The sequence below is a fragment of the Parasteatoda tepidariorum genome, chromosome X2 (assembly GCF_043381705.1).
Source record: "Parasteatoda tepidariorum isolate YZ-2023 chromosome X2, CAS_Ptep_4.0, whole genome shotgun sequence".
In the NCBI taxonomy this organism is placed as follows: Eukaryota; Metazoa; Arthropoda; class Arachnida; order Araneae; family Theridiidae; genus Parasteatoda; species Parasteatoda tepidariorum.
Genome location: NC_092215.1, coordinates 5,962,499 through 5,978,282, shown reverse-complemented (window position 1 = coordinate 5,978,282; position 15,784 = coordinate 5,962,499). Strand labels below are relative to the sequence as shown.

Genomic DNA, 15,784 nt, shown 5'->3' with positions numbered 1-15,784 from the left:
TATATATATATATATAATCAGCAACAGTGTTATCTTTTCTCAGACTTACAGCTTATTAATATTTTAACTGTTTTCAATACATAGCTAAATGTGTTTTTATTAATATAAGGAAGTTAAATTAACTATTGACCAAAAGAAGCTTCGCAAATAGGTATTACGTAAGATTTCGTTTTCTTTTGGAGAAGACGAAATGGAAGTTATTATTTTACAGAATACTCACAATTTTAAAAGAATTAGGATTTTTTTTAAAAAATCTGTCCCTCTGGAAAAAGAATAAGAAAAACTAGGTTCTATCAAAGTCAAAACCAGTATTCTTTTATTTAAGTGTAATCCAAAAAGTATCACAGAAAAAGTAAGCAGAACCCCTTTTTTACTATCCCCTTTTTCTCTAAAAATGAATTACATGTCGAATCAGTTATTTGAACATAAATTGTATTCTTTAACCCCTCCTTTTCTACTGAATCCCTTTCTATTTTTGTCATTTTATACCATTTACCTCTTTTCATCAGCAGTCAGTCAGGCACACTTGACCCTGAGGTCATGTACAGCAGGTGACTTACACATGTAAGTTTCTGAAGATGAGCAATTTTTTTCTCTGAGTGGAGTTTTATCTTTAATGAATTTAACGTTATGATTTTGATAAAAAAAATTAAACAAGTTAAGTGATGTCTTTAAAACAGTGTTATTAATTAAAGCAATCAATTGTTATATCAAAGAATAAAAGTTGACTAAAAAAGGTAGAAAAAAAATCTTTTTTTTTTCAAAACAAAAATTGTTTAAGAAACATGCAGACAATTTTTAATTAATTAAATCTTTTTTCCACATTACAAGTTCAAATAAAATAATCTAAACCATGCACTTGCTTGTGCCGATTGGACTGTATAGGGGTTAGGGAACGGTCCTTGCATCGTAAAGATTCTAGGTTCGAATTTTGAGCAAAGCATGGATGTTCTTTCATTTTCTGTGCCATTTGTCCAAAAAAAAAACTATGCACTTGTTAATCTCCAAAATGTGCAATAGTATAATTTATTTGAAACTGGGAAGAGCATCAAAGGGTACAGGGGAAAACTATACTGTGGCATTTGAGCACTAACGCAAATAAAAAAGAGAATTATTTTCTTCAATGCCTCATTTCTCTTTATTTATTTAGAGTTGAAAAAATGCTAGTTGACAAACTTTTATTTTTGACTGGCTTTTAAACCTAACCAGTCATGTTTCCAATTACATAAAATAAAAATTTAAAATTTGATTTGACTTGATTGATGCACTTGCCCAAGCAAGTGCATAGTTTAGATTATTTTATTTGAACTTGTAATATGGAAGAAAGATTTAATTAATTAAAAATTTGATTTTTTCATAGGTATATGAAATGGCTATTTTGTGACATATATTACAGTGGAAGTTTAAGTTTACTTGCCAAAAAGTGCCCTTTTGTTTCTGAAAAAGAGTCCTTTTTCAATGAATGCACTCTGCCTTTTTTTGAAAAAAATTTGAACACTGTGTGTGTGATATCCAAATTTAGAATTGTGAATCTAAATAATCAGTTTTTGATTTTTTTATAAATCCAACTTATTTTTCTTCAGTTATTGCTGTGCATTTTGACATAGTTTTAAAAATCCTGATACTTTTAATATGATATTATTATGATACTCGACTGGCATTTAAATGTATGCTTTATTTGTACCAATTTTATCATAAAATTAAAGTATCTATTTTTATCATTTTTGTTTTAGTATTTCTACCCTTTTCCTTGTGGTTTTGAAATCCACATATTATTAATATATGTATTTAATAATTATTGTGAATTTCAAATCTTGCATTTTAATGTTCTTTCTTCGATGATGTTATTTATTTCACCAGATTTCATAGTAAATCGAAGCTATTTTTCAATAGTTTTTTTTTTGGTAGTTATTACTCGTAATTTCAGGGATGGAAGACTTCTGCAAAAAAGTGGAAATCCGTTTTTTTCTCCCAAGTTTTAAAATTTCCGACAATGTTCCAAAATGTAATAACTACGGAAACCCAGCTGCCCGAATGATAGTCGTGCCTGTAAAAAACTTTTTTTCCCTGGACTAGCCTCCTAAGAAAGAATGATCTTCTGGAGAAAGTAGGTGGAACTTCCGTACGTGCACCGTTGCCTTGACAACCATGACTTCCGCTGTAAAACAGAAAGGATGAGATTCTTGGTTGTTGAGTTCTGAGCAGTTTCATTTCAGCCGCTGATATCGTATTGAATTTGGACATCTGTACATTATAGTTCTCATGACTCCGGTGGTTCTTATTTTTCCTCCTGTGTTTGTCTGTGCACATATTTGTTTCGTGTTTTCTTTTGTTCTTTTTTTGTGGTGCATCTTAAGATGAATGTATTTTAACGATGACAGTCAATTTGATAGGTGAACACAAAATGCGTGCGATCGATGCTGTCATCATTGTAAATCATCATTGGTTAAATAAAACAGTCAAAGTGACTAAAAATGTGGAGCTATAGTAGTGGTGAAATGCGTTTAAAATTATATTTAAGAAAAAGGTAAATTTCACTGTCTAAATGCTTCTGCCATTTTTAATATAAAATAAAAATCACTCAACAGAATTAGTAGAAGTTATGTTTTTATATATCTTATTGATATCCCTGTATTACATGGAACACTCCCTCTCCCCACCTTCCAGTGTCTGTGTTGTAAAAGTTCAGCTTTTTTTACTTTTGTCCAGTTTCATGCCTGAAATTTCTATGTGGTACTTAACCAATATTTTAATACAATGGTATTTACAACACATCAAATTAAAAAAAGAAAAAGAAAAAAAGCTGTGGAGAAATACTTGGGTTTTTAGCTGTCTATAGTTTATAACTTTGTTTCTAATATTTAATGTTTTGAGAAGTACTTATAAAACAGTGTAAGATTTGACAATCATAAAACCTCTTATAATTCACTTATTATAAATGAAAAGTTGAAAATATATCCTAAACTAAATATTGAATCACATTTTGAGCTCATATTGAATCCCATTTTGAGCATGTGTTTTAGTTTAAATCATTTTAAACCTCATAAATCTTTTTTAATTAAAATATTTAGTTTTCTTTTGTATTGCAAAATAAAATATTTATTTGTATTTACTTATATTCCATGAAATAAAAGCTAATTTATTTTGAAATAAACTTTTATATTTGATGTTAAAAAAATGTTATTTATTTTGATAAATCTATTTTATGACAAGAAGGAATTTTTTTAAAAAAATGTATCAATTTGACAGTCTTTAGTTTAAATTTATTTTAACTTTATGCAAATATATTACTAAGTTGACTGATAAAAAGGATTAAATTACCATAATTGTCATCAACTGGGTGTAAATGCAGGTACAATAAAGCTAGGTGTGTATAATTTGGTAGAAATGTAAGTATTAATATAATACTTAATTAAAGGAACAATTCATAACAAATGAATAAATAATACTTAATTGAATATATATATTTTAGACTGATTAAAATAGAAATGAATAAATTGTTTAGTTCATTACATTTTTTGCTTGCTGCATTGATGACGATGTCATGTAAGACTTTATTGGTTAACTTGTTCTTCAAGCAAGTAGTTCTTTATTCAAAATAGTTGTGCACAGTTAAATTAAGAATTTTAAAAAAGTGTATTTGTTGTTTCTGTAATTACTGTTACAATCAAAATATAATGACTAAAAATATAGTTTTTATATATTTTTGTTATTAAAAGGTGGATTCAAAGTAGTGAAGAAATTGAGAAAGATCTTGCTTCATCAGATGGAAAGTCAAATCTTGATCTTGGGTTTAAAGAAGGACAGACAATTACTATCAACATGAATATAGGTGTAAGTAAATGCTCAATCTTAATAAATTTGATGCTTTGAACAAAATTTATCAGCGATATATGATAAATTGCTAGTACTTTTACTATCTGATAAACGTTATGGAAACATGGGAGGTTATCTTTTTCATATTCAACTACTTATTTGACTGATAAAAACTTAAAGCGAATCACGTGTTTCTGTCTAACAGCCACTTGCTAGTAAAATGGAAGATAAAATTTCTTGTCATATCATTTACCTGGAGAAAAATTATTTTTTGTGTTTTAAGTATTTCTTACCTTTGCAACCTATCACCAACCAACATATGAGCCCACCCACCTCAATTCAAGCAACTACTGCCAAAAAGTGACTATCTCTGAATTTTTAATTTTTTTTTGTGGAAAAATTAGGGTAGCTATTACTAGAAGTATTCCAAATGAATAATCGCAAAAACTTTTTTTTAGTGAAGCATCAATTTAAACTTTAATTAAAATCTCATTTGCTTAAAAAACCCGAAAACAAAAATATGCATTTTTAATTGTTCAAGAAAAAAAAAGAAGACATACTAGGATAAATATTCTTTTATCTGGATATGAAAAATAATTTGTATCTAAAAAAGATCTTTTAAATACTTTTAAGGCAAACTTTTATTGTTTATTTATTTTAAACAGGAGTTTTATGTAGGCATGAGTGTTTTAAGTTTATACCTCTCAAAAAATTTTCTGGGTTTTGAAGGTGTTTGTTTTACTAAGGATTCACTGTATTATTCTTTAATAAATTTTTATGCCACATTTTATCCACCCAATAAAAAATATAAATTGTGTATTTTTTATTGTAGAAAAAGTCTGGCAGTTCTAAACCTCGTCCAAAGACTAACTCATCAGGTGGTTTGCCTGGACTATTGCCTCCACCACCAGGGGGAATTAAAATCCCACCTCCATCCATAAACAAAGGCATGAACTCTCAACCTGTCAACCAAGGTAGTGCAGAAACTTCTTCTAATCCTGTGGTAAAGGATGATCTGCTATTAGATCTGGGATCATTAAATTTAGGGTCATCAGTCTCTCAAGAAAACAATTCTGCTCCTAAAAATTCTTCTGGAACAGAGTTGTGGGGAGATTTTGCAACAGCTACTGGGTAAGAACTTATATATTTTGAATATTGTTATGCATCAAAAGTTAAAATATTTATAAAATTTGTCATTCATTTAAAAAAGAAAATTTGGTAATTTGTGAGTAAAAATTTACTATTAAAAGTTCTTCAGTTTATTTTATAAATTATAACTAATTTGCAATTTAATAATAAGGTACGTAAAAATACAATTCGTTTTAAAAATATTTTTTTGTAAATACCTTTAGCATAGTATTTAAGAATTTTCTTCAGTGTTCTTACCTAACAGCATTTGTTTGAGAAAATAAGTATTGTGTTTGAAATTTTGAATTTTTTTTTTTAATTTGTAATATATTACACAATAATCTATAGTTTAGCTATGCTATTTTAAATATTTTTGTGTAATTATTAAATAAAGCTCTAATAAACTCCTTAATGGGAAAATTTGAAGGAATTTACAATTGATTGAATTTCTTAAAAAATTCATTAAATATATTTTTCTTCCCAAATTTTATTTATCCATTTTCAGTAATTAAAATTGGTTTATTAAATAACTTGGTAATATTTTTGTTATTTGAACTACATTGCAATTATGAAATGTTTAATTTTAATACTTAATATCTTTTAATTGAAAAGAGTTTCTTCCACTAGGGTTTGAGGAAATTTATTTCTTCCTGGATGGTTTTTTTTCTAAATTTTTTTGTTCATCTGTAAAAAAAAATTCCCAATCCTGGTTGTAAATAATTTTAAAACCATAGCCAAGGTTATTTTTGGGTGGGGGGGGACATGTGAAAGAAACATAATGCATTTTTAGGAGCAAAATCTAGATTTTACACCTATTATAAAATACTTCCTCTTTGAAAAGTCAATTAAAAATTATCATTTTGAAAATTTAAACATAAGTAACAAAAAGGTTATATTTATTAATACTCTGAATAATTTATTAATACTCTGAATAATAACTGTTAAGCACTAAGCAATATGAATTCACAAAACTGGCATATTTTATGCAGAATCATCTAATAGTTTTTAACCATGTTTTAATTCGACATGTTTTAAACTGACACAAAAAAGTAGGAAACAGCAACAACAAAAAAAGAAGAAAAACTATGAATGACATGTATATAGTAAATTTTATTTAAGAATAAATCAAAATATAATTTAAAAAGTCCAGTTTAACCAGAACTCAAAATCATTGGTTTTTGGTGAAAAAATCAATGTTGTTAAACTTTGTTTTGACTGGCTCATTTTAAATTAATTCTCTGATAAGATAAAAATAAAACAGCCAAATATGAATCTTAAATACTAATGATAATATACAAGTTAGTAAAACTCAAGGAAGAAAAAATCAAGATTATTTCCTCATAAATCTTTTGGAATCTAATAAATTTTTAAAACCTGTACTTAATCCTGTAAGCTATCTTTGAAACTTTTAAAAAATAATATTAATAATAATAATAATTACATTTTTACCTTTTTAGTATTTCTTATGATCTATCATTAAATAAATGTATAATAAATATATTATAATTATATTAATAAAGTAGAATAAATTATAGGTTTTTAAAAAAGCGAATTTCTGAAATTTTAAGTGAAAAACTTCATTGTGCAATTTTCGTGTTTGGAAGAGATTCTGTGTTTCTATTTAAGTTTAATTGATATTTTAGATACTTTGTAGACATCTGTCTAACTAGCGCAAAAACAATCAACAATACCACATGGATTTATAATGAAATTGTGCAAGTTAAAGGACTCAAATGTTTTATTTGAAATTTGTGTGAAGTAATATTGTATTAAAAATAAAGAGATTTTACAAATCCTTTCGAAATCTATATCAATAGCTGATGAAAAGTGATGCTCAAAATAGACTTAGGATGGAATTTCCAAAACTTTAGAAATATCAATAGTTATCCCAAATCAGACTTTCTTTCTTAAATTTCTTGATGTAAACACAAAGGTTTGAGGTTATGACATTTTTAGAGAAAAAGCATACCGTATTAGCTATGAACTATAGCCCCATGGCAAAATCGCAGCTACATGGGACATTGTCGCAGAACGTTTCAGAGTTCTTGCAGAAAGATTTTTCGTTTGAAAAGTTTAAAAAAAAATATTATTTTCATTTCTACAGAAATTTACACATAATATTTGAATCATGCATTTAGATAATCACTTTTTTACATGCTCAATTTACGCTGATAAAATCTTAAATTAATGTAATGTTTCAATTGTATTTTGGTAGTTTATTGATATTGATTTTCACATGAATTTTAAATATCTCGATATATTTCAAATAGTATGGAAAACTCAAATCGTGTATTTGAGTATTTACTTTTTAAGGATATAATTCTAACGAATTTTTGGCAGTTATTTCTATTGATTTCTTCATAGTTTTCAAATCTGATATTTTTATACTCTATTATTTATTATAACAATGTAATCTCGAAATGAAACTTGTGCTTTTTTAGTACTGTTATTACTGAGTAAAACAGATTTCAAAATTTTAATCACAAATTAATATTTTAGAAGTTAACAATTGGAAACTTAAAACAAATTATGTTTTAATATTATCCCTTTGAATAATTAAAGGAGAAAACGCATAAAATAACTTAATATATTGGTTACTTCTGTATAAAATAAGTTAATAGTTAGAGGAAAGTAAACAATGATTTACATCAGGGGTGTCAAACTCGACGGCCGCATGCTGCCTAAGATGAAAATTTTTGTGGCCTAGTCAATATATCCGAAGCAAAGTAAAAATAATTTGGAAATGTGAATTAGAAACGATACCAGCATATAAAATTATAATATACTTTATTTATAAACTATACGGATTATTTTAAATTGTACGCGCGGAAATGTAAAATTCTAATTGGCTGAAATGGAGTCCGTTTCACATTTAGCTATCAACTAGATAGTACATATTCAGGTTTATCCTACTACAGCGAGGTAAGTTGGTTATCTTGCCCCAAGGTTCTCAAACAATTCTGGGATTCGAAAGAAGAAATATGTAAGTTTTTACGTACTAAAAATCAAGATGCAGGCTTGTTCTCCTATTAAATATGGTTGCAAGATTTATCTTTTATGGTTAATATAACCAAACACTTATCTTATTTAAATTTATTGTTACAAGGTAAGGATCAGATCATTACAAACATGTTTGACACAATTAAAGTATTCAAATATAAACTATTTCTTTGGGAAAGGCAACTGAAAAAGGAAGATTTAACGCATTTCCCAACGTGTAACAAGAACAAATCTACTTTAGATGATACTGCATCGTATCAAAAATAAGCAGAAAAAAATTTCAAATCTTAGAACAGATTTTGAAACAAGATTTAAAGAAAGGTTTAAAGATTTTAATTCTTTGGAAGACAAATTTTGTTTGTTTTCTTGGGTTTTCTCAATAAATATAGACTCAGTACCCAGTTATATGCAAATGGAAGTGATTGAGATTCAGTATGATTTAAATTTGAAGGCAAAATTCATTGAAGTGGGTGTGCCTGAATTTTACGAATATTTACCGCAAGGTTTGAAAATACTCGAAAATTCGCATATGAAATGATTTAGTATTGTAGAATTATTTTAATTAAGTACTTATCAGTGAGAGCAATTATTTTCTGTTATGAATGGAAATAAATCTCTTGTCCGAAACCGTATTAATAACGCTGATATTGGGTCAATTTTTAAAGTAGTCTCGGCCAATAAAATTTCTCCCCAAAGTAGAAAAGATAGTAGCAGGGAAGAGATGTCAAGTATCAAGACGTAAACAATAATTTAATTTTATATATGTTAATTACAATGTACTATTCAAAATAAAAATATTTGTTTCTATGCACATTGATTTCTTTTGCAGCCCACCTAAAGTTAAGCATTGTTTATTTGGCCCAAGTTAGCTTTTGAGTTTGACACCCCTGATTTACATAGTCTTAAGCAATCAAATAATTTTCAGATTTAAAAAAAAAATGTATGCTTAATTGTCTTAAAGAATAGACCAGCCATTTATGTGAAATTCGGGGAAGTTGCAAGGGCACTTAAATTTTAATTTCATAAGAAAATCATAGCACAGTTAAATATTAAGAAATGTGATTGCTATTGCAGCATTTTCTTGTCATTGTTTTTGCAAGTTATTTCTTTAACAAACAATTTGAAGAAATAATAATAGCAGTTATTTTTTAAATTATGCTGAGTTAAAAATATACAAGATTTACATACTTAATTCTTTTATACTTAAATTTTTTGATACCGAACCTAAAAATTTAAAACAATTTTTCAATACCTACTCAATACTAATGTTTCCTGTAGCTTGTTCCTGTATATATCCCTCACAGCCAATAAATGCCCATAATCTTGCTCGTGTCTCTCTAAAGGTCTTCGCGACCCACTGGGGAGCAATAGTGCCATGGTTGAGAACTTATTTAAACATTAGAATCAAAATAATACAGACCATTAGTACTTTTTCAGTAGAAAATTCTCTCATTAATACTATTTTATAGAGAAATACAATTTTTAGCACCTACCAAATAACTCCCTGCCTTTTATAACTATATCCAGCAATATGTTTTCTAAAGAAACAGAAATAAGATTTTGCTTAGGTTTTTGAAAATTTGCAATTTACTATGTAGCTTAGGAAAATTTGCATTTCTCCCAAATTAGTGTTTAATATGTCACCAATTGCTAACGACACAAGCATTTTCTACAGCTTTACAGATCTACAATCTACAATGAAAAGGCTACAATGTCAAAAAGCCAAGTTTCTTTATATCATTACACATATTGCCAATATATGTAATGATATAAATTTACACAATGTAGACTCTTTTCCAAAACATTTTTTCATATTTCATTAATAATAAAAGGAATTACTAGATACATTAGAATAAAAGAATTACTAGAAGTATATTTTTTTAAAAATTTAATCTATAGCCACTTTCATACTGATAAGCTATCACTAAAAGAAAATTCTTGCCCTACTCTTGAAGACATAACTGAACCTCAATTACTACTGAATGATCATTTGAGAAACTACTGTTTGTTTGTCACCCAAACTTTCACTTAAACAAACGGGTCAAGTTAACCCCATTTGACTGTTTATTAAGAAATTAAAGTACTGAAGACAACTTGTGTGTTTATTACGATTAAATGCATATGTTATTTTTAATCTCATTTAGGCTTGCTGACTTAATTATTTGTAATTTTTATATTGTACATAGTAAAAAAACATAGTACCATATATATATATATATATATAAACTTGCTCTTCACATCTGTTTATCTGTTTTATTTTTTAGGAATTCTAGTTCAGTGCAACAACCTAGTTCAGCAAACAGTTGGATAGATTTCTAAATATTTTTTGAGAATATATCTTGATAGATTTGAAAATTATCTTGTATTGCATTATTAAGTTATGCATGAAAATGCCTTTGTTTTTTACTATTTTCATTGATGCTCCTTAACTGTAAATCTGTGTGTTATCTAAAATCATTGTTAGATATTGGTATTTATAAAATTAGTAAATTCTATGGAATAAAGTTCTAAAGTGTTGTTATATTAGTTTTATTATTAGTTATTATTTATTTATTTTTTATTTTATTTTTGCATTTAGTTTCCATATTTATATTTCTTTTGTTTTGATTTAAATATTATTAAAATATTCTCCATAAATTTATTGAAATTAGACATCTTTCTGTTAAGTTTCCAGCTTTAAGTCTCAGAAGAAAAAAACATGCAAGATAGTTTATAATTTTCAAATGAAAAAAAAAAATATTGTGAAATATTGTTTTTACTTTCTCTGTTTGTTTTTTCTAATAAGAAATTTTTTTAAAATTATTTAATACTAATTTCAAAATTTAATTATTACTTCTTGTGCTTTCAAAAAAACAATTTTGCGCATGCTGTTCTAAGAATGTTTTTTCTGTCAAAGTTAATGTTTCCTAAATTTTAATTTAATTGAATCAATGTATAGAATAAATCTAATGTAGACATAGAAAAATGTTTGTCGTGTTGTAATGCTATAATCATTCCATTTTTGAGTGTACTTAATTTTGTATTTTAATTACTAATTTAGTACAATTCATTGTATATGATCTTTATAGGAAAATGCTATTTGATTCTCATTTTATTAAATGTATAGTTTTAATTAAAAATTTATTCGATAACTAATTTAAGGAAAATGCATAACTTTTCATTGAAAAACATGACAAAAAATATTATAACATATACTGAACAGAATATTATTACATTTACATGTGTTTTTTCTTTATTATCTTTGCAAAGTTGTGTAGAATCACTACTGTTATTTAAAAGTTTTCCTTTCAGCACAAATCTCTGTTGTTTTACCTATAAATTCTGTAATTTACATAAGGGAAGGGAGTTCTATTTTAGTTTAATAATCTGCCTCAAAAGGCTTTTACGTGAGAGGAAACTTCATTTCCCTCTCAATTGACACAAGTCATAATAGAAATTTTTTTAACACAAACACACTGTAGCACACTTTGCATATTAACTTTGCCTTTATTATTTTAAAAAATTTCTTTAAAAAGTATAGGTATTAGTATATTCATGATTTTCTGTGATCTTTATACAAGATCTAAGTTAATAAATTATATATTATACAGTTACTAAGTTAAATAATTTAGAAATTCTTTGTATTTATTTGAGCTATCCAAGTTGTACAACAATTTATTTGACTTAATTTGTACATTGATGTGCATGATTAAATTACCACAATCCAATTCAGAAATCAACCCAATCTGGCTAGGCTAATCAACTAAACTGACAACAACAAAAAGTTGTTTTTTTTTCTATGGGGGAGAAAAAATAAAATATTACTTCTAACATGCAATTCAATAATTACAAAAATAATTTTTGTTATTTCATTTATTTATTTTTGCAATAGTTTTAATTTCTTTCTTGCTTCCAAGCATTTAAATATGAACTCAAATGCTGTAATTGTCTTTTTTATCATTCAAAAGTTATCCTAGTTACCGTGCATTTAAAAACTTATTATTTACAATATTTAACTTATATATATATATTATGTAATGTTAAATTAAATCTAATCTTTAAATAAATCTAAGATCAAACTCATTTAAAAAATTTTCCCCTAAAAGCAGAATAATATTAATTTTACTGAGAATAAAATAATGTGAGGCATTAGTAGTCTGGGAAATGAGTCACTTGCTTGTTACAAAGTTCTGCTCTTTTTCTCCAGAAATATATAAATATCTAAGTCCTTTTTTTCCATATCTAAACACTAAGGATGTAAGTTCTCCAGGATCTGATAAATAAAACTCTAATTCATAGTTTGTGTATTTTTATAATCATTGGCTACACTCCAAATTAAAATGTTATTGCTGTTAATAAAGCATTACATATGTATGTATTAAGACTATTTGGAGGATGAAAGTGTTTGATGAATAATTTTACCAGCAATAAATTAATATAAATTATATAGAATGGTATAATTGATTCAATTTTATTCCTTTGTTTTATGTTTAAATCTAGTATTTGGAGTTTCATTAATAATAATGTCGATTCAGTACTAGTATATATAGTTTTGCTTTTTCAAAGTGTTATCTCTCATATCAAAATTGCTATTTTTGTGGAATAAAATATGTTAAGCAATAAAATTGATTTAAAAAAGTTAATTAAGAGTTTTTTTTTGTTATGTATTTTGGGTTTTATTTGTTTAAATTTAGTATTTCATTAATAAATGACTATTAGTTATTACTTTTGTATTTAGTATGGTTATAACTGAAGACTAACTTTGAAATTACAGCATTATAATTTTTCTTGTTAAACTTTGTAACATATTTCACATTTCAACTTGTAAAGTATTATCAATCTTTGTTTTAGTTGAATTATTTGCAGCAAAAAAAAAATTAAATCATATAATTTTAAGGTATCCTCGGTGCTAAAAGAAAACTACTACCGATATCAGAGTCTTACATTTTGATGCAATTAAACAATTTTTTTAACAAATCTATTTGTCAAAGGAATGTATGATAATTTGTATTATCATCATAAAGAGAAGGAAACAGCTTCAAGGAACGGAATGTTGGCGGAAAATATGAAGAAAAAATTAAAGAGTAAAATGAATGTGATGTAAAAAATTAGAATACAACATGGCAAAGCACAAATACTGTAGTTTGAGCCATGGTGGCTCAGGTGATAGAGGGTTTGTCTCCCAATGAGGTGGTCCTGGTTCAAATCCCAGTGATGGCTGGTTCATATGAATTCTGCTCCCGACTCGTACCCACCACAGGGCTGCCGCAAAATGTCTTCGTTGTAGACAGATGATGGGTTAGAGTCATATTATCATCTGGCTAAGTGTGTTATGTTTGTGTGGTTTTGATCTCCATGTAACGCAAAAGCGCGGTAATTCCATCCAAAATTCCTCCACGAAAGGCAAATATGTCCCAATGCTTGATTCAGCAGTTCTCTTGTATTCTGGGTTGGGTTCAAAATTGATTTGGCTGTTCAACGCCAGTTATAAAATAAAATAAAAAATCAAACAAGTTTGTGCCGCAGTGTCTTAGGGAATAGAGCGTTTACCGAATTAAATGAATTAGGTTCGAATCCCCACGGTAGCTGGTTGATTTAAATTCTGCTCCTGGTTTGCCCCAATCATAGTTCTGGCGTAAAAATATCCTCAGTCTTAGGCGTTTATGGGATAGAATTCCTCTGCAGTTGGGCTAACCATGACAGATTTACATGGTTTTCCTCTCCAAGAAACGCAAATGCGGATAAGTTCCATTAAAGTCATTCACGAAGGCCTCTTTTATCCCAATACTTGATCCAGGAGTAACCTTGTCTTTCGGGTTGGGTTCAATATTTCTAGGCTACAGAGTTGAACATTGACAGTCATAAACTCATAATCCCATCAGCTGTTCAACGCTGGTTATGTAAAAAAATTTTTAAAAGCCCCTGAAGTTGCTTTTTTTTTATTGGGTGTTTTTTAAAAGTGCTTAATTTTTCCTTTTTCAAAATGAGAATTTTCCTGTACCATGTTGATTTTCGCTACAAATTATGCAGTATGTATGTATTAGTATGCAGTATGTAAATGTATTTCAGAACAAAATGAATGAACAGATTAATCAAAGTAATGTTCATCGCTGGCTACTACTTTTTCCCACCTCTCAGGCAATTTGCGAATTCCATCTCCAAAAAATGTCTAGTCTTTTGAGGCGATCCAAGTTAGGAATCAATTTACGATTTCTGCAAAAGAAGTGAAACGGTGATTAGCAAAATCATGCTGCATCCGTCTGAACAACCTGTAATCAGAAGTAGCAATGTCCGGCGAATACGGTGGGTGTGGTAAAATATCCCACTTGAGCGTTTCCAAATAATTTTTTGTGACATGAGGCCGACAGTTATCATGCGGAAGATTAACTTTGTCATGTCTGTGCTCGTATTTCTGCCGTTTTTCTCGTAATGCACGGCGTAAACGAATCAATTGTAGCCTATTCCGATCGCCCGTAATGGAATCGACAGATTGTAGCAGCTCATAGTATGCAACACCATTCTACGTTATTGAAACGTCGAAACCATTCCCTGCATGATTTATCAGTTGGAGCATTGTCACCATAAACTTCTACAATCATTCGATGCTCTTCAGCTGCACTTTTCTTAAAATTAAAGCAGAAACATAAAACCTCCCACAAATGCTGCTTAGTTACCACACAATTTGACATATTCAACAAATGAAAAAACAGGGTTTTTGTATGAAACTCAAAGCGATATAAGCTGAATATATAATTGATAGATGTCTAACCTCTCTGAAACCAGCTGTCACTATGAAACATTCATAACAGCCAGAGCCATCTTTTGAAAACTGACCGAACTAATTTGTACTCCCAATATTTGTTTGTTTTTTATTATTCTGGAATTGTTTTTCATGAATCATCTCGTTTCTAATCGATCAGCAATTAAATTCTCGCGGATGATTTCTGGGAGGGGTTTTTAGCCCTCTTTCTTGCACCCATTGCTAGTATGCCCTAGTTAATTAGCATTTTGAAGTTAACACATATGTATTGTAGTGGCAGATACACTACGGTGGAAGTGTTGTGGGAAGAGTTGTTATCGAGCATGTCAACCTTCATCTGTGAAAAGGTACCCAACATAGAATCAAGTTAACATGTCTTATATACTAGTGAATTGGAGTTGTATTTTCGTAGTGGTAGATACACTACAGTACTTTCCCAGCAGAATTTTATCTGGTATAGAATTCGATGAACGGATACCACTAGTTGATTCATTGCTGTTTTGTGAGAAGCTGGGAGAGCTGTATTGAGATCACCGTACTTTTGAGTACTGATTGTGAGAACTGTATTAAGTTCACGTTTGTGGTTGCTTTCGTGTTGCCTTTAGCAGTCGAGTGTATACATTGTGTGTGATCGAAACTGAGTAGCAACTGTGCGAGGAGGTGCCGCCGTCACAAGTAGCAAGTCAATTGTTCAATGTTGACTATCCATCGAAGTAGGTGTGTTTTAGATCGAAGTGGGAGTTTCTGTCAAGGTATGCGTGTTCACATCACGTCCGGGTTATCTATGTCGGGAGTGTCATATCGCCATTGTCAACTTTCATTTATGAAAAGGTACCCCAACATAAAATCTACAGGGTGCGTAGCGTTTTTAAAAAGTGCTTATTTTTGGTTTACGTTTTTTAAAAGCCCTTAAAGGTGCTTTTTTTATTCGGTGTTTGTAAAAAGTGCTTAATTTTCTATCTTTTAAAAAGAGATTTTTTCTTTGCTGTATCGATTGTTGTTCTAAATTACAAAAAAAATGCATTGTTTTCACAATTTTCTCTGCAATATTTATCAGAAACTAGTTATATCATCATGATTATGTCAAGTTTTTGAAAATGT

General features: G+C 28.4%; 1 protein-coding gene across 1 annotated transcript in view; it reads left to right on the top strand.

Moving 5' to 3' along the window:
* Positions 1–10,465, top strand: part of LOC107439760 (NECAP-like protein CG9132) — a 32,394-nt gene extending 21,929 nt beyond the window's left edge. Inside the window, exons 5-7 of the mRNA XM_016052451.3 lie at positions 3,720–3,834; positions 4,649–4,947; positions 10,209–10,465. Of these exons, the coding sequence (XP_015907937.1) occupies positions 3,720–3,834; positions 4,649–4,947; positions 10,209–10,263 (469 nt within the window). The 3' untranslated portion in view covers positions 10,264–10,465. The remainder of the gene's footprint in view (positions 1–3,719; positions 3,835–4,648; positions 4,948–10,208) is intronic.
* Positions 10,466–15,784: the final 5,319 nt, after the last annotated feature.